General features: G+C 39.4%; 1 protein-coding gene across 1 annotated transcript; it reads right to left on the bottom strand.

Annotated features, from left to right (window-relative positions):
* Positions 1–265: 265 nt before the first annotated feature.
* On the bottom strand, positions 266–19,727 carry LOC133449488 (V-set and transmembrane domain-containing protein 2-like protein). Its single transcript, XM_061728639.1, has 4 exons — positions 19,493–19,727; positions 4,231–4,400; positions 2,563–2,607; positions 266–1,497 (listed from the first exon to the last, which is right to left on the bottom strand). The coding sequence occupies exons 1-4, from the start codon at positions 19,605–19,607 to the stop codon at positions 1,246–1,248; spliced, it is 582 nt and encodes a 193-aa protein (XP_061584623.1). The 5' UTR covers positions 19,608–19,727; the 3' UTR covers positions 266–1,245.
* Between the last annotated feature and the right edge of the window lie 885 nt (positions 19,728–20,612).

Genomic DNA, 20,612 nt, shown 5'->3' with positions numbered 1-20,612 from the left:
TTCAAGCCTTTGAAAACATTTTTGAGTATCTTGTCTTTTAATCAACACTCCAGTGATGGTGCAAGAACAAATTTTAATCACAAACATCATAGCAGGATATTTTTAAGGCTGCCTCATCAGATTCTACTTATGCACCTTTAAATAACATCAACATTACGTTTTACTTAAAAGAAGTGCCTCAGACAAAAACAGACTTTTTAAAGAAATGTATTTAACAGAACAAATATCAAACAGCAGCAAAGAGATGAAATGCTAAATGTCAGAAAGAAAGTATTTCCACGAAAGCTTAAACACAAAAAGTTACACATTTGTTAGGGAAATTATGTTAAGATTTTGATGTAACTAACAGTGATGTACCGGTAGTTACGTTTTATCATTTGGCCAACCAGCACTGAATAACTTCATTATTAGGCTGAACATAAACTTCTCATGTTGTTTGGATCTGATGAAAGCAAATATTTGCATTTGACAAACTTTTAGTTTAAGTGTTGGTTCAGAAAACTAAATGCATTATATTTTCACACAACGGATTACAGGAATCAAATCATTGCAATTTATGGATTTTTCAAATGAATGATAATTAAATTATTTTAAAAAACCTGCATTCTTACTTGCTTTAAAAAATTTTGATTGAAATGTTGCAGCTGACACGACTGCAGTGCTCTATTCTGCACATCCACCATGAAACGTTAACTACTGTACTTAGGATATCCACCATAAAACAAGAAAAGCCCCTAATTCATATCAACCCCTTGATATTAGATCAACAAAACACAACATAACATGAATTTCAAGCAATGGGAAGAAGTATAATCATCATTATCATCCTACAGATGTGCTGGGTGGGGGAGTGGTAGCCTATGGTTACAGAGGAGGGCTGGAGTCTGGAGGACCAGGTTCAAGCCACTGGATTGCTACCGAGGTCAACCACTTAACCCTTACTGCTCCCCGGGCGCTGGACCACTGCTACTAGTTCGTCTAGAAAATGGGTTAAATGCAGAGAAAGAATTTCTCCTTTGTGGGATTACTAAGGGAAAATGTATTTATTTATTTATGGTGCACGTTGTTACTTGCATTCAGCAGGACTCCCTTTCAAACAACCACGTTGACAGACAAAAACAAAAATTATGAAACACACAGGTTCCAGCGACTTGAGTGCTGATGTCAGTCCTCCCTCGCAGGGATAAGTCATGAACATGCAGATGGGCAGATTAGCCACGTGGACGCACACAGCTCTCTTTACAGTCAGTGGATCTCTCCCTCGGTGCCCTGCCCTCTGTGATTCCCCTGTGGCCGCTGTCCTTGTTCAGGCATCGGCATATCGTGTGACTCCGGACTGTTCTCAGGCACCACCCGGAGGAAGGCCCGGACACGGTGGCGCTGTGCCACAGGGTCACTGTAGTCGATGACACGGCACTCGTACATGCCTTCATCTGAGGGTTTGACGCTGGACAGACGGAGTTTGTGAGAAATGTTGCTGCCAGCCACTTTCACCACCTTAATGAGGACATAGACAAAGTCTCATAAACTACATGTGACAAGCAAAGTTGACATGTCTTCCCCTAAATGGAAAATGTTTGAAAACTATTCTTATAAAAGAGAAGAGAAACCACGCTGTGACCTTTACATCTCTATCTTTGCACACAGTTTAAATCCACAATGTGTCGTGCATTAATCATATTTTATTTTAATATGCAGGGCATCCACTTTTTCACCTCAGGAAGCACATTCCAAATAATGTTGGTACTGGAGGAATTTGGTGCTCACGAGGAGTTAAAAAAAAACAAGAAAACAAGAAAAAAGATAAAATACTAAAGTTATTAACACATGTGATATCAACAGGAGGCTGTTATGAGGATTTAATACAGGAGCATCCATGAAGAGCTGAGCCTTCAAGGAGCAGTGAAACATTTAATCCCAAAAAAAAAAAAATCATAATAAGTTTTATTCTTCTGTGCATAATATCAGTAAACAGTTGAGGACATGTGGGGTCATTTCAGTGCTTGAAGGGCAAAGATACAAGCAAAGATGCACCACTGACACCACAAGCAAAGTTGACATGTCTTCCCCTAAATGGAAAATGTTTGAAAACTATTCTTATAAAAGAGAAGAGAAACCACGCTGTGACTTTTACATCTATATCTTTGCACACAGTTTAAATCCACAAGTGTCGTGCATTAATCATATTTTATTTTAATATGCAGTGCATCTACTTTTTCACCTCAGGAAGCACATTCCAAATAAAGTTGGTACTGGAGGAATTTGGTGCTCATGAGGCATAAAACGTAAAAATGAGTGTATATTACCAAATCAAACTACTTTGCAGAGGGAAAGAAAACATGATATATTTTTTGACTCTGTCCACAAAGAAAAAAAACAAACTTCGAGGGTTTTTGATTGTTTTTTTTTTGTTTCAGCATTTTTCTTAATTGTCAAAAAAATACCCAAACCCCAAACTAATCTTTGTAGAGTTTTTTATCATACTCATTATAATAACCAATCGTAATATAAATAGTTTTTATTGATAATGGCTCTGTGCTGGTTGATACACATGAAACTCACACTGATTTTGGTGGCGTCTTTGAACATCTCCTCCAGAGTTGCTACCTGCAAAGAAACATGGGTAGTAATGCGTTAGCTGCAGAAAGTAATTGAAGCAAGACAGTTAAAGAACGATGACTTCAGAGGTTTTTATGTTTCAAGGATTCAGTATTCTTCTTCTCTATAGCGGCCTTGTGTGTGCTCCAGCTCAGATCTCCGTCGATTAATGTGCATGTTCCAGCACACACCCTATACCACCAAGCACGTATAGGCCTCTGAGATTGACATTGTGTGAGATTGCATATGAAGAGGCACAGTGATATTCTGTTGGGCATAGACATGAATTATTCACGGGCTGGAGAGAGAATTTGAAAATCTGTTTCTTTCTCAATGCCAATTATAGTGTCTGGAGGCACAACGGGAGAGCCCGAATCCCTCATGATGGGAGACAGTCAACATGTCCCCCCTGTGCTGGCACATGCTAATTAGCAATTATGCCTTCATTTCCACGCCAGAGGGTTTCCACCATGGATAATATTGCTTTTCACTTTGAATTGCTATACAGTAAACTTTATGCTCAGGCCAGAAGTGTTTACCCTATTGGACATGGTTGGAATTCAGCTGCATTTGTCAAAACTTGAGGAGTGAAGATGCTCCTCAAGTGCTATGACTTTCCAACCCAAACAGCTTCTCTGTATTCAGTTTGTACAGAATCAGAGAAAACTTAAAGAACGTACGTTCCACAGCCTGTGAAGGACAGGACAGTAATAACGTAAAACATGTCCGTCAACACTGAATTAGATTGATGGAGTGGAAAAAAAAAAAATAGTGATATAGTATACAGTAATAGTAATAGTAACAGTTTGTATTCATATTTCAAAGTATTTCAATATTTAAACTGCAGTCATTAGTTTTAAAATGTAGATTTCCAGTTGTATGATTTTTCTATAGCCTATGTTACTTTCTTTACAAGCTTTGTGATGGTGTGCGAAGGAGAGGACGTCCACTTCTTCGCTTCAAGGATGTCGCGAAACGCGATATGAAAGCGCTAAATGTCGATACATCTAGCTGGGAAAGGATGGCTGAAAACCGTAGCAGCTGGCGTCGTACACTTTATGCTGGTGCCATTGAACTGGAGCAGCGATGGTTTGAAAAACTAGCCCGCAAACGCACTAACACTGTTTGACTCATTCAGCTATTAACACTATAATAATCTCACGTAGAAAAATTTGCCATTATTATGTTACTTTCTCAAGGCCTTTTATTTGGGGATCACCTTTATACTGTACATTAGAAAAACAATCCAATGTGTATTATTTGTTTTAAATTGGCTAGCTTTAAAGGAGCATGAGGCAGGATTGAGGCAGGATTTATGAAAAAAATTCGTATACGTTTTAAGTTTTCTAGTAATAATGTCAGATGAACCAAAAAGAATGAGCCCTCTAGTGTATCTCTCTGTTGCCTTGAACAGGCTGTGTGCTGCAAAATGTGCTGCAATTGTTGGGCCGAATTCCCCGCACTGTCCTGCGGATGTGACGTCTACATGACGCTGCATGCCCGTTCTCCCGTGCCGGCTTCGCTGTTGGCTGCAGTACCCCCGACGGCCATCGTGGTGAAGGGTGGCGCTAGAGAGTCTCATTTCTTAAAAGGAGCCTCATGCTCCTTTAAGATTTTCTCATTCCTCCTTACATTATTAGTGATATGCTCCAGCTTCTCTTGCAAGTCTGTCTGGTCCTTGATGCACCACCACTGGATCTCCAGAGAGTAGGAAGGAGAACCTGCCCCTATGAAGGAGCAAGCCATCTCCACATCCTCCCCGCTGTGGGTTGTGATATCATGTGGGACTTCTGTAAAGCGAGCTGCGAGAAGAGAAAGAGGACAAAGCAAAGACATGACAGCTAAAAAGCGATCAAAGGCAGTATTAATCCCAAAGAGTTCTAACTGCACTGTCACATTAAAAAAGTGACTTTTATTATTTTCTCATATTCCACTAAAATGTCTGTATTTTTTGTGTTTACATACTGTATTTCCTTCTCTGCTGCAGATCAACCTGAACTCATGCTGTGAGGTGATTCAGCAATGTCCACTAACAGAAACAATATTTATTTCAAAAATTAAAGAACTGTTTTAACAAAGCTCCCAAGCTGTCCTAAATGGTTAAAAGACAATAAAGTGGGCTCTATAACTGAATGAAAAAATATATAATAAAGAGTAAAGTCCACAGGTTTTACGAGGAACTATATGAGCCTAGGCAGGAAGCAGTGAAAAAATACATCGCTGAAGAGTCCTTCTTAAAAAGACTCACAGTTCAGCTAAATAGTGGTACCAGATAAGAGTCCCAGATGCTAAACGCATCACCTTTGCGACTGGAAAATACTGGGAGTGATGTCAAAGTCATGTCAAGGAGGGAGCAGCACGGGGAGTCCTCACACGCTCTCTGAGGCCCAGAGCTACAGCTGGAGAGGCTTATCGCTTCAAGGTAATTCCTGCACTTTCCCATTCCCCCCCGTCAGCCAGTAAGACCCTGATTCTGCAAACGCAAGATTCCTCTCAATTTTCAGCATCTTTCTTTGACTAGTTTAAAGCCTTGCTTGGCTGCTTCTCTGTCCTGCTGTCTCCCTTTCCAGCACACCAGCATCTAAAATCTCCCTCTTCTTGGAAAAATGCTTTTTTTCTCTTACATTCACTATCTTTTTATTCTTACTTTCTACATATGACAGTGCTTCAACCTGTTTTTTGTGTTTATAAACACAAAAAGAAAGAACTAAACAGACTGACAGTGGTCTCTGGTGTCTTCATGAATGTTTATTGAATAGTTTTGGAATAAGAGCTTTGATTCTGACAACTTATCATCTCAGGTATGGATATAGTTTCTTTTCCCTTATCTGTCAAAAGCTCCCATGAATGCTTTTTATCTAACTAATGTACTGTCCAGGGTATCATGCTGCATACAGATGGAAGAAACTTCTTGCTTATATTTAAACAACACATCTAAAACGCCTGTATTTACTTGTTCTTTACTTTCAGGGAGCCTCTACAGTCTACAGCTTCATTTCAGTCCTGCATCGACACACACAAACCCGAGCCTGAACAGAAATCATTCTGAGGAGGGCTCCCTTCTTGGTCCAGCTCCTCTACTATTGGTCTATAAACAGGAAGGAGTAGGATCGGCCTCCCAATCATCCCGCAGGGAGAGACGCGCCCCCCTCACAGCGCAGGGCTCCACAGACACCAGGGGCACGCACCCCTCCACCTCCATGACGACCGTCCCAGGCAGCAATGCCTCCCCAAGCACAGGTAGAGGCCAGCCCCCAAACCCAGGTAGAGGCCAGCCCCCAGACGCAGAAGCTCCGGGCCCACACCGGAATAGTCCGGATACCCCGTCAGTGGCACCCAGGCCACACCCAACAACCCCATCCATCGCCACGAGGTAACACCCCCCATAGACCACCAAATTCCCCACCAGGCCAGGGACACAGTTCCCCCTATACCAGTGGTCCTCAACCTTTTTTCAGTGATGTACCCCCTGTGAAATATTTTTTCAGCCAAGTACCCCCTAACCAGCGCAAAGCACTTTTGGTTGTAAAAAAAAGACCTAAAACAGAGCACTGTGCCATCAGTAACTGATTTATTAAACATAAAAATATTGCTGCTATGCTTCAACCACGACTCCATCGTTGGTCCAAGTGATTGACAGGTGAAGCCAGGTGATTGACAGGTTAGGTGGAACCATCCTGGTGTGGGGGAAACTCTGCGGTTTTAGAATAATAAGTTGAATAGCCTACTCCTGAAGATAACATTAATTTTATGAATTTAGAAATATTTATTTTTAAATGATTTTTGCATGGATGCTACTTTTTAAGTATATGTATATTTTAAAATCTCACGTACCCCCTGTAGTGCTTTCACGTACCCCCAGGGGTACGCGCACCCCCATTTGAGAACCACTCCCTTAGAGGACCAGCCCCATTACCCAATCCTCGCCCCCAAGGACAACAAGAAAGCCACATCCCAGCGCCCCCAGTCAACCCCCAAACCCCAGAGCCGCAAGATCACCACCCACCCGACCAATAAACCAATAAACGGAGATCAGAGAGAATGCAGTTCTGCCAAATGATGTTTAGTGGAAGCAGAAATTATCTCATTACTGATATGATCTAAAAAAAGATTCCTAAATTGATAAACACAGCTCTTGTTTCCACTTCATAAGAATGGTTTTCTTTGCGATACATAAAGCAGTGAGAACCAAATGAGCCAATTTAGTTTCCGTGCAGATGTCACCCAGGTGACCTAGTGTGGGGCACGTGGGAATTCTGCAATTGAGCCATGTTGATAAGTCTTCACATACTTCCAGTCAAAATGTCTGCACAGGTGTACAAAACCATAAAGCATGCATGTAATCACCAGGGGTGTTCTCTGTGCACGGTGAGCAGATATTAGAGCGTGCAAGGCCCATCTGGAACATCCTTCTTCCTGTATAATGTGTTCTGTAAAGGACTTTGTATTGTATTAGTTGCAAATTTGGATTCCTAGTCACGCTGAAAATATTTAATATTTATCATTTCCCTTTTTAAAGATGAAGACCATGCAGGCACTTCTGTTACACCGTAGTCACACATTTATGAAGAGGACAAGATGAAGATCGGCTGTTTAAAATGTTTGTTTTTTTTGTTTTTTTTTTAAAATCCTAGCCGCGCTTATTATTTTTTTAATCAAAGTTTTAATGACATCAAATTTACTTCCGCCTCTGTAAGAGAAAATATAGGATCCTGGCTCTTTTAAACCCAAACACAATGAGATCTTAATTAATATAATCACAAAAATCTGTATAGAGAAGTCTCCTTAAAAAGATGAATATCCCTGCTTTGTTCTGAGGCATGTGACATTAAATGCAATCTTCTGCTTTTTGAATCATTTTGTGAGTTTATTGTGTGTACATATTGTTCTAAAGGTCCCATGATAGACAATTTTGAACCTTATTGATCAAGGAGCACAATAGTCATTTTCATTTTCTCTTCGACCGTGCTACCGACATCTTCTCTTCTTCTGTGTGTTCTGGTGAGCACCGTGTTTGACCTCCCCCTCCCTCCAATCTCCCTCATGCTGCTGTCATTGCATACCTTCTTAAACCAGTCACACATAATACATAAAAAGTCATGTGCACAGAGACAGAGACAATAGGAGTATGTTTTTCTTTTTTTAAATTGCATCTGCGGAAGCCAGGGGCAATGCCTCTGTGGATAGATGCATAGCCTAGAGGACCAGTGTGTTAATGCTTAATGCAATACTTTTATTTACTGTTTAATCAACGGTGCACCTCTTACATTTACAGTTAAACACTCTGACTAAGCATATTACAGTTTAAGTCATTTATTAGCAAGCATTTATAACCTCCACTGAGAGAGGGCATCCGTGAGCTGTACAGAGGTGATTGCTATATTACTTGAAGGTGGCAAGTGGACTTATATACAACATTGACTCTGTTACATTACCTCCTGCTAAATTCCAATCACAGTAAAACAAAATGTATTTAAAAAGGTGAAGAAAATAAATAAATAAATAAATAAAATAAAAAATACAGAACACACTCATCCTGACCAGTAACAGATCAAGTACAACGGAAACAAAAAAAACAATTCCTCAACTCAGCACTATATCCGGCTCTTGCACAGAATCTGGAGAGGTCAGCTCATAAATAAGGCAGTTATAAGCTCTCAGTCAAAGGCCTGCTTATCAGCAGAATCAGTGTGAGTAGAAGTTGCACAGATTTTAACAACACACACTTGGGGCAGAAAACATATTGACCACATTTTTCTGAAGCAACTGGAAAGTACCTCGGTGATGAGAAGAGAAAAGAAGCAACCCAGAGTGGCATTTCCCACTGATAACATCCATTTTGGGCTCTTCAGACTGCTGATTAGAGAGCCACAAATGAGTATGGTTGAGTCCACCGTGACATCCCTAACTGTTGCACTCTCACTGGGGTGCTCTGCTGAGGTAAGTCAAATCCAATCAAATCAAACTTTATTCAATCACGTTTCACACAGTAAAATGAAACATGTGGTCAACAGGAAAAATAGAACCTCCCACCCCCCCATCTCTGATCCCTATGATTATCAAACATGATCAAAGATAAAAGAAAGAACAACATGGATAACTTGGCAGGGCACAGAAGAGAAATTAATAGTAATAGTTTGAGGATAACAATAATAATACGTTCCGGAAATTGCAAAATAACTAAATAAATTAGATATAGGCAATACATAACAGCACAATCACAATGTGGATTCATAAAAGGATTCATGGAACTTTTTCAAAAGTAGAGTGGTACAGTAACTACCTCACCCAGAGGTGTGGGATCACACAAAAAGGGAGAAAATTCAAGTTAAGATAAACCTCTTTCTCTTGGCTAGTATACCACTCTAAATTTTAAAGGTGGTACCCCTTTGTTGGTTAACAATGCTCGATTATCAAATCTAACAGGTGCACCCCGCACCTTTTTGGTTGTACGCAAGTATTTGAAGGTGATGGCTTTTTTGAGGTCCTCGCAGAGGATGAGACAGAGACAGAGATGATATCAGTGGGGAGACTCTGCACCTTTGCAAACACGAGAGGAAACAGGGTAATGGTATAGTTGTATGCAAATTTGGGAGTTTTAAAAGTTTCAGGCCATCTTTGTTTCACTCTTGGAAGAACATAAACCAAACACATTGCCTCAAGTCCTGTTCATTCTTTCACAGGAGCCATCACCCATTGGGTGGTAAGATGTTCTATGTGACTTTTGAGGAATTAAAGCACTCTCAAAGTTGACCCCTTCATCCGAGTGTAGCCATTTGTAAGCCATACAGTATATGCAAAAACAGTTGTACCACAGCTGAAGAGCCACTGGTTTTGCAGATTGGTTTAGACACACGAAGATGCGTGTCAACTTGTTAAAGTGGTCAGTGGCACACACATCCAGACGTATTAGCTAAAGTGAGACGCTCCTCCTGAAGGGAGGAAGTGGCATTGTGTATGTACGCTACAACATACACTCTGTTACATCTACATTTAAACACTAATGACAAACACATGGAATGTGAAGGCTTGCACATCCATTATCTGTTTTTAGACATCCCCTTCCAGGAAAATTGGCCCTTGTCTCTAGAGGTACTCACTGGGCTCTTGTCAGACTCGAGGTAATTAGATGAGTCATATTGAGTTATTTTTAGTGCATAGACACGCATAAGACAGCAGCTATCAAAACAAGCTCTTCTTCTCATTGTATTTTTCTCTTTATTGCTCAGAAAGCAATAATAGCACAGCTGAGTGCATAAAAATATCAGATTGGCTGCTCACTAACCAACACAGACACATTTAAAATAAAGACGAGTTAAAACAATGAAAGAAAAAAATACATCGGAGGAAATACAAACATTAACAGTCAGACGCAAGTTCCTCAAGCAACAAACATATCACTTTTTTGCAGGTAATGATAAGTAACATCAAAGTCTGAGTCCCAGAAATAGCAGCATATATAATCTGAGCAGCTGCAATCGTCTCTGTTCAAGTTCAAGTTTAATTTTATTGTCGCCATTTCAACAACAGTTCATAGGATTTTGTATTTGATACAAATACGATAGGACATGTGCAGTGAGTCAGAGAACAGGGGGTGTACCTGCCTTTAAAGTGTTTTATAGGACAAGGAGGTACAAATTGTCCAATTCATTTGTCTTCACATTAATGATCAAAGCTGATGCAAGTAAACTGGAGTTGGAAAGACTTGCGTTGTGTATATTTCGGTGCCTAATCGCTTGGAGGTAGGTACTTTCCCTAAAGCGTGATGTTCTTTTTTGTTTGGATATGGGTTCGGGTTGGCCTGTTGATCAGAGGCTTGTTCAGGGCGACACGCTACCGCTAGAAAAAGCATTAATTTTAACACCTGTTACTGTTGTCGTGAGAGATTATACAAACAGCATAGAATCACACCACCAGTCGTCTTCTACATTGACTCTCATGTATTATCAGTATTTTTCACATTTCAGGCACTTCATAGGCACTCTATGGGTTCCCGGAGGACTCGCAAAAAGGTACTTATGTCATACGCAACATTGGACTAGAGCAGGGATGTCAACGCCGGTGTCGGCGTCACTTGTAGATAATATGATGATTGTTCGTAGCAACCGAAATTCCTTTCAGTCAATGTAATAACGAAGAAAAACCGGCATTGAGACAATTGACGACAAATGACCGAACATAAAAATCCAATTTACGGACGTAACTTCTACAAAGGTGAACGTAAATAGCGGGGTCACAGTTTTCCTCATAGACAAGGTAGTTCACTCATTTGATGAATGGGTTTAATAATAAAGGCGGTCCACAAGGGATAGTGAATGAAACTAAAGGAACCTGCAGCAATAAGGAGACTTGCTAGACATATTTATCTTGATCTTAAAAAGCTTTAATCCTGCAAGCAACAAATTCAATAAAGAGAGCTCTGTTGGGTTATTCAGTGTGAGAAATCTCACAGCACTAAAACATGTTTTAATTATTTAAGATCTACCGTTTTCATCAAGGTAACTAGTAAGAGGATATTATTCAGCAGTTTTATTAAGTTACGATCATAAATGAACCATTATGAAACTAAACCCTGAATTACTCTCATGTTTAATTAAAATCATTATTCACTGACTTTTGAAGAAAGTTGCATCAATCAGATTGAATGAAATTTCCAAACTTCAATTTTGCACTATATAAAATTTGATAGTGGACAACATGGTTAATGGTGGTGGATCCTCTCTCAAATAACCCCTTAAACATTTTGACCACAAACACCAAGATAAATTTGATATTACTGAAAATAAAAGAAAAAATTAAAACATGTTACATGACACACATGATGCAGGTAGGAATTGCTTGCCTACAGCTAAATAAAGTCAGTCAGAAAACAAGGTAGAATATGCAGCAAAATAAAAAATGTTCCCCTAAGTTATGTTGTTTTTATGGTTATTAGGAGCTACATTACATGTGATTAATTCCACAGCCCTACTGCAAGGTTAAAGTGCAAACCATATATCGGGGGGGGGGGGATAAACGCTGTTGATTCTGGGGCAAAGTGTCCTTGGGAAATAATGTTGCCTGCAAGAAGTTAGACCTGAAATCAAGGTGGAAGGGAAAAAATAATGAAATAAGAATTGTGCCTGTAATCAAGCAAGCAGATGCCTGCCAGTTTCCACTGATACTTACAGCCTGTGGAGTTGATTTCTTATAGCCCTTGGGACACAGGTCTCAGAAGCTATTTCTGCTTTTGCAGTGTGACAACGGGACGTTGCATGCGTTGCTGATAACAGATGCCAATGCTCAGAGACATTTCCCGTTTTGCACACTGTACTCCATCTGGACTAATCAATGATGAAAAATGATAAGAGATATTTTCTTTATTTTTCTTCATGTGTTTTTCTTGATGTAGGAAAATTGAGCGCATAAGCCTTCAGTCTGCTAACTGATGTCTACAGGGTTTAAAACAAATACATAAAAATAAGCTAGACATTAAAGTTGAGATAGTGACATTGTAGGTTGAAATATAATATGAATGCAATGAAATGTTGAGGTAACATAGTGTAGTCATTAAAGTGGGTCACATTTACCTTGTAAACAATAATCATAAAAGATAAACATGTTCAGACCTTCGCTGTCAGGGTTTCACCCTTCCTGTTTTATTTTGAAGCCCATGTCCTTGTGTTTAAGTTCTGGTTTGACCTTCCTGTTTCTCATCGGCCCTGATCGTCTGCACCTGTGTCTCGTTATCCCTTGTGTATATCTAGTCTTGTCTTTCCCCTGCTCCTTGCTGGTCCGTATTGCTTCATCATGATAGAACACCAGAAAACTCATTACAAGGTCTTAAATTAACTCGTCTTAAAGGGGAACTATTATGAAAAACACGTTTTTTCTTGCTTTAACATATATAAAGTGGTCTCCCCTCACTCTGCCAACTCAGAGAAGGAGGAAAGCAACCAAATTCTGCAGTGTCTGTACAGCCGCCCGGATGAGCCATCCAGTGTGATGTGGCTTCTACGAGCCGTTCAGATTCTGCTCCCTTTCGTTACGTATCCAAAATGCAATTTGCATCGATTGGCCTCCGATGCGTGAAACCACGCCCACAACTAACTCTGGCCGGAACAACCATAGACATATATAAAGGCTAGATGACTCGTCCGCGCTGCTGCCAATGGAGAGCGACGTCGTCACACGGCGGCCATCTTGCCACAGGAGAGCTCGCTCAGAATAACATTGTGTTCAATGTACTGCTTAAACAACCTTAACTTGCTCAATTCTCAACAGATTTTCAAACAGTTTGGTTTGTCATGAACGTCAGAGATGTAGTTATGACACTGCATACTTGTGAATAATTATAAACATTGAAAAACGTACTTTTATATGAAAATAACCAGAAACAGATAGCCATGACATGGTTTTCATATTTTATCAATATTTCTATAGTATTCTTAGTAATATTTATAGTTACATTATAACATATATATATTATTACGATATAACATAACATATATATATATATATATACATATATATATATACATATATATATATATATATATATACATACATATTATTACCATATAACATGTATTCATATGACATAACATATTAATATATTATTACATTATGATGTATTTACGTCATGACATTACATTACATATGTGTGTCTATATATATATATATATATATATATATATATATATATATATATATACCTCTATCCATTAAGTGTAATGAGATTTTTTTACTAAAATGAGACATTTTAACTAGAAATAAGACAAATATTCTTGTTAAGATTTTGAGTTTTTGCAGCGATCCATTTTACTTATCCTGTGAAGGACAGAGTCATATTGATAAGTTCAGAAAACAGTTTTTTATTGTTGTGTTTTGATGTATTTGATGTAAGCCCAGTGGATATTTAAAGCTTACAGAAGGCTGCATTTAACTGCTGCTATGTCATTCCTGCAGTATTTCTGCAGGTGTTTTGGTCACTGCTATTATTTGTAATATATTATATTATTTGTATTCAGCACAAATTATCTGTCCCCATATGATAAAATCCACCATCCCCCCTGATTTTTTTTTTTTTACAACTTGAGTACTGGTGGTCACCCTTGATAACTTGGGCAGGTAACGTTAGTTAGTGGTGATACACAACTATTGTATATGCTGCATGATTAGGTCGCTTTTCGCAACGAAGAGATACAATTTCAACATGTCCAAGCATCCCGAATCATACCCACGTTAATGACGTTTATGATGAACCAATCCGTTTGTAAATCCGTCAAGATTTCAGCAAGTTATGAGTATTTTTGTCTGTACAGACCACTCACCCTCCAACAGCAACAACTATAGCGCACGCATGCGCACCAGAGAGTCTCCTGTGGCAAGATGGCCGCGGGTGAACGACGCTGGAGACTCCGCCGTGAGTCATCTAGCCTTTATATATGTCTATGGGAACAACAACTCCGCCGGCCAGGGCTTCCGACATTTTTTGGTAGCGGTGTATCGCGTCATTCAAGCAGCCAATCAGCACAGTGCCTCATTATCATAGCCCCGCCCACTCAGAATCCAGCATAGAGAAGGAGGTTAGAGAATGGGAAGATAAAGACATGGCTCAGAGGCTGAATTTCTAATTTATTTATCAAAAACAATCAAAAGCTTGTTTTTAAGACATTCAAGGTCTGTTTAAAATAGGGATTAGATTCCATAATAGGTCCCCTTTAAATACATCAAAGAACTGATGTGCTGTGCTTTGTTTCGGTTCATTCTTTACTGTCTTACTCTTTCATACCGGGCCTCTGCCAGCACTCTCTTCTCTGGTGGCATGTCTGTGGCTCTTCCATGTTGCACTGTCAGAGCTCCATTAAACTGAAAGACTATGAAAACTGCCTGGACGGGCTGTCCTCATTAAGAGGACGCCAAGCAGAGGACTGGCAGAGGATCCCAGACACTTTGGAAGCCTAATGAACTGGTACGCACCCCCACACTGTGAAAGTGATCAGGTTAAGGTGTATAAAAGGCTAAACGCTGCTGAAGGGCTCTAACATAGAAAGGTATGATCTTTGTAGGGTTCCACTCAAACAAGACCACTCATGGACAATGAAAAATACTCAACTGTCCTCCCTCTCCTCACTGCTAAAGCTCCACACACATATGTCATTTAAGAGTCATATCCTAAACTGCACGGCAACAAATGAGGTGCAGCCTCTGACACACTATAAGAGGGCATACTATAAGAGGTACATTCATCTTCACATCGTGCAAATCATTTTCTTGTGTGAGGTGATTTGATCTACACTTCAGTGAAAGTGTTATGGGGTGCAAGGATCAGATGCATTTTCTGAGACAAATGAATCTGAGCTAAATCCACCCATGCAGGACTCTCCAGAACCTTGCACAGAGCGTCTACGCTCTGGATGAAGATGCAGCTCCCTTCTGGTTAGACAGTTTATCGAAATGTATGCTTATACAAAAATGTTTTGGACATTACTTATCTGCAAAAAGGATGCCACAAAAATGTTACGGTTTGTGTGTTGAGTGTGTTTTGGGTAATGATATGCATTTAATGAACAGGAGAAATGTGCTACACAAACATGTGTTCAGTGGGGCTTCTGTTGTAACGTATTTTGAGTTCTCAACAAGTCTGGAAAAAATCTTTACAACCAAAATAAAAAAGAAGTGGATTGTATGGAAAGTGTGTTGAGTTCAAAGTAAATACAAGAAGTAATAAGCTTTTTGTGGAATGTCTGAGGACTTTTAACATCTGGATGATTATATGGATGTGTTAGACCAAAATGCACCAGTCAGCCATAATAAATATAAGCAGGTCCGTCTTGTGCACACTACTCAGTGTCTGGACAAAGAACATTTTAGGGTGCCCCGAAATGTCTGGTATGTTACCATGAGATCTTTTGATTGTGGGTTGGGGTCTCTGCATGTTGGCATTGCTGCCCAGAGTCACTATCAGGTCCCATCAGATTATTATCTGGAGAGTTTGGAGACAAAATGAACACCTTTGGCATGCCCCTTGAACAATTCCAGGAAAATGTGTTAATGGTCCAGGTGCTGACTTGCTGGGATAGCTATTTTAGTGGAATGATGTTGCCATGTTGGTGGTATTATTGGTCTGCAAAGATTTTAAGTGCCAGAACAGTAATCTCTTGGGATTCACATGAATGTCTCCCTGCTGTTCCCCTGATGGGCTCCACCAGGCCCCTGCAACCCCAAATAGGAAGACACAAGTATAGATAATGGATGTTTGAATGGACACATAAAAACTAGGATCGAGAAAAATGCAGTGTTGTCCCAGACTGCCTGAAAATGGTCATAATATTTTGAGTCATGATTGTTATGTTATGATGATTTAAGACAGTAAGCAAGTAACGGTGCTGTGTTGTCTCACAGCAAGAAAGTTCCTGGTTCTACTCCCCTAAAACATGTATGTTAGGTTGATTGATGATTCTAAATTGCCCATAGGTGTGAGTGTCAGCCCGTACGGCTGTTTGTCTATATGTGTGGCTCTGCAATAGACTAGCAACCTGTTCAGGGGGTACCCCTGCTTTTCATGTGTGATGGGCTCCAGCAGACACCCATGACCCTGTATAGGATTATGCAGGCGTGTTTTAAATGTGTCCTCCAAGTCTATAGAATAAGGATAAAACGGCGGAGAGTTCCAGAGTCTAAGTGCCACCATGCACCCAAAAAGCCCAATGACCACAAAACAGCAATCAGATATACTGGGTTGTTGTACCTTTTGAGAGCTGTGAACATTAAAAAATAATTTAAAATTGATCATCAAACTGGCCAGTGAAGAGTTTTTTTGAATTCATGTAATCTGTCTTCCTGGAGTTGGATAAAAGGAATGCAGATCTATTTTGACCAGACTGGATCTGATTCAAGGACATTTTGTTCAATCTTTTGTTGAAGTGTTTTCACCCGGTGCATCAGAAATGCCTCCAAGCCCAATAAGTCAACACTATCCCAGGACAACGTTAATGCTAAAGCTTGCTTTTGATTTTTGCAAATTTTTGCATGAGATGGGATTTGTAAATATAGCTCTATATTGTAGTCCTGACAAGATTTTGCCAAAGAAATCCCTCTCTAATGTGGGTAAATCAACCACTGGGAATGTAACTATGTATAGGGTCAATCTTATTAAAGTTTCCGATTAAACTGCACAGAATATTTCATTTTAAAATTTAGCACAGTGAAATTACAGAAGGGCTGCACAAGTACAGCTTGTCGTGGACTGTTTGCCAGGAGAAAAGCTTTTCCCTCTAAAAGAAGCGATTAGGTTTGTGGAGTTTTGTCGGAGCAAACTTTCAGTTGGTACAATCCTTTGGCCAGATGAGGCCAAACTTGAGATGTTTGGTCATAGTACACACTACTCTGTTTTCCAATAACTAAACACAGTCTATCATTCAAAGAAAATGCAGCACGGGCTGTAAACAGTGTAAGAGTATTGTCTTGGGCTTGTTTTGCAGCTAAATAACCTCAGCACCTTACAGCCAATGAGCTCTACCATGATCTCCCCTGTATACCCAAGTAGTCAAACGCGAGGCCATCTCACATTTGACTTGAGCTTGGCGAAAATTGTGTCAGATCTGCAAGTGCACGACAGAAATGAAGAAGAAAAGAAACAAGGTATTGCAAAGGCTGTTTAAAAAGGCTTTAGGACCTCAAGAAAGCAGCGCAAAGATGGATGTTCCCAAAACTCAAAACGCCTTATCATCATACAGCAGCACAGGTGGCCAAAGTTCCTTCATGACAATGTGAGACACTGATAAAATCATACATAACGCCACTAACTACATAGCGAGGGCCGAAGAACATAACCTCCTATCTGAAAATTTCACTTTTTTGGGAAAACACAAAAAACTGTGTTGTTTTGTTGTAGAATGCTATTATTTTTTTTAAGGATACCTCTATACATATGGGTGGAAATTACGTACAGACAGGCTTAATAGGTGCAGCAGGTGTGATGTCATCTAAAGTGAAAAACACCAGTCAGACAATTTTGCAGATAGGAGGTTATGTTCTTCGGCCCTTTTCTTTTTTTACTTTGGCTTATCTTGAGTGCCAGTTACCATTTTATTTAGATATTCTTGCACAGCCTCATGCTTAACATTGACTTCAGTAGGTTAAAGCATGAACACACACTCCTCAGCTTTAGAGTGGAGAGGAACACATCACCTGGCAGCTGCTGGTCAGAGAATATCACACTGGGTTAGTGAAGAAGACCAACAAAAACTGTACTGTACTTTCTGAGGGAACTCCTATATGGCCTTTTCTCCACCGATATCTTCTCCACATTCTGTGGAGGAGAGGTAGTGGCTGTGTTGACATGCGGCATCTGAACATGATGCTTGAGTTGGAGTGGTGCAGACAAAAAGACCCTGCAGCTTTAAAGATGGAATAAGAGATCCTTGTTTAGGAAATATCTCAGAGACATTGCATGGACAGGGCTCTGAACTCTGTGAGGGACTCCTCACACCATCTTCATAAATTCTTCCAGCTGCTGCCGTCACCGCCGAAACATTACCGCAGCATTGAATGCACCAGCACAAGGCTGAAACCTGGACAAGGGACTGGACAATGAACTGTTGTTGTTCAACTGAATCTGTTGAACTGCCGCGTTATTCTGATTTACTTTTGTATCTGAATTACAATGTAAGTATTATAATTATCACGTCATCTGGATTTTATATTGTGCTCTATGAAGAATTATTATTCTGTTGTTGTTTTATAGGCTATAGTGTTTTACAGTATGTGCTTTAAAAATATCTTTAAGATAAATATATAGTTTTATTTACACCTTGGCGTGAGCAAATAACAGATTTGATTTCATTTAATTGGATTTCTTGCATTCTCTGAAAACATCCTTATTTTCGGATAGATCTTTCCAGTTAAACAGGTCACCAACAATTCAGTTTATATCAAATCATAAAAGTAAATATTGAACATTTACATTAGAAGTTGTATTTAATGCTAAATTATAATTTCCTACACTATGAGCATCGATTTCTGGATTCCTTGTTTTTTCTTTCTTGTTGTCAAAGTGTCTGGAAGCAAAGCAATGCAGCAATGCAATGACTAAAGTAACGAATGTTGGTGGTTTTGTTTGTTCGTTAGCCAAGTTGGGTCCTGCGGAACAGCTGAAATGTGTTTAAAGTTCAACAAAAGGTTCATTTGAATATTCATGCGTTGGTGTGATGCCACGCTTGTTGTTGTGGTAAACGCAAAGCTTACACCTCTGAAGCCTTTACAGACGCACCACCAGATATGAATTACACTACGGATCATATATGATAACCATGACAGCATGAGCTGCGAAGATTTAGTTCAAAGGGAAGTTATTATTCCATCCAATACATCCCATAAATCATTTGAACTCCTCTTATAATGATGATTTCCATGAGAACCTGTTTAGTTTTATCCTAAAAATTAGGTCCAGGATGTCATTATGAAATGCACAAAAGTCTAGGAGACACTTCAGTCTCACAATATGATGCTTAATGTTTAATAATTTTGTCAAATCAAACGTGTTAATGTTGAATCTATGCTATACACAAGGGTGGAGTGGAGCCACTTAATGAATAATTTAAAATCCTATTTCATATTCAAGTAACAAAATATTAGACCTTCTTGAAAATACTCAATACAAAAAAAAAAATCTAAATTCACATTCTATTTAAACTTCCAAATGTTATTTGATGCAATTACTGCTTGCAACTGTAGACAAGTCCTCTTTGTAAAACATATAAGTATGTATAAAAACAATAACAACGATACAGGAGGACAGAATATCTTGTCAAAATCAAGAACTATTATTAATCACTGAATGCCTCCCAGGACTTGTGATTTGAACGCAAACATGAACGCTTTACTCCGTCAAGCACAAAGATCAACTTACCATTTCCAGAGATGTGATTATCCATCTCTGCGTATCCGTGACCGAGAGCTGCGTTAAGTTGCAGGTAAAGTCCTACGTACTGCACAATCTTCATCATCACTCCGAACGCTCCCATTGTTTCAGCCGGGTTTCCAGTCAGTTGGGTGAAATGGTCACACTAAGTGGAAAGCATGGATGATAAGAGACCCAGCTGGGGCTGAGCATCGCTCGAAGACACGCAGGTGGACCTGGATAGGACTCGCGTCGGGGTGATTTCAAGACTGAATTATGGTTCCGCGTTAAATTGACGCAAGGCTTACGCCGTACTGTGCGCGTCGCCGCGTACCCTACGGCGTAACTCTGCGTTGGTGTAACGCGGAACCATAAATCAGCCTTAACGCGGTCAAGGAGGCGGAGGGAAAAGCGTCTTATAAGCAGGTGCAGCGGCTCAAGTCAGTGAGGCGGATGGATCTATAAGACATTTTAATTGCTTTACATTTTTCTCCTCAGCCTGTTTTTATAAATTATCAGCCTCCTTTGACAGTGTCTTAATCAGAATATTGTTTTTTAGGAAAGTGACGGGATGACGGGATTCCTAACTGCGTTTATGTTCTCCTTCACTGAAAAAAATGTATCGAGGCGCATGTAAATATAACATATTTAAATCTGTGATATTAACATTTAAAAATGAAGTTTGTTGCTTTGCATGAATACATCTAGTTTTGAACTTAATCTGCATTTGTTCAAAAAACAAGACATTGCATTTTTTCCTTAACAAGCTGTATTTATGTAATCCCAGGCAATCATTTCATTTAAACACAAACAACATATTTACTTTTCCTTTAACAATTTTAATCTATTGGGCAGATTGACCAACGTTTAGATGAAACATGCGTTATTTGTTTAAGTAGAACAACCACAGTAAAAAATATCTTGCTTGATCTACTTTAAAAAATGAAGGCAACTTTTTCGCATGAGATTTTTATGTAGATCAAGAAAGACTAGTCTTTGTATAAACTACTTAATTTTTAGTATGTAAAAAATTCATTTGCAAGTAAAGTCAACGTAAAGTGCAAAATGTATTATTTACATACAAAAAATTAAGTAGGTTAAACAATGAGTAGTCTTTCTTCATGTACAT

Source organism: Cololabis saira, chromosome 8, assembly GCF_033807715.1.
Source record: "Cololabis saira isolate AMF1-May2022 chromosome 8, fColSai1.1, whole genome shotgun sequence".
Classification (NCBI taxonomy): domain Eukaryota; kingdom Metazoa; phylum Chordata; class Actinopteri; order Beloniformes; family Belonidae; genus Cololabis; species Cololabis saira.
This window is presented reverse-complemented; position numbering and strand designations above follow the sequence as displayed.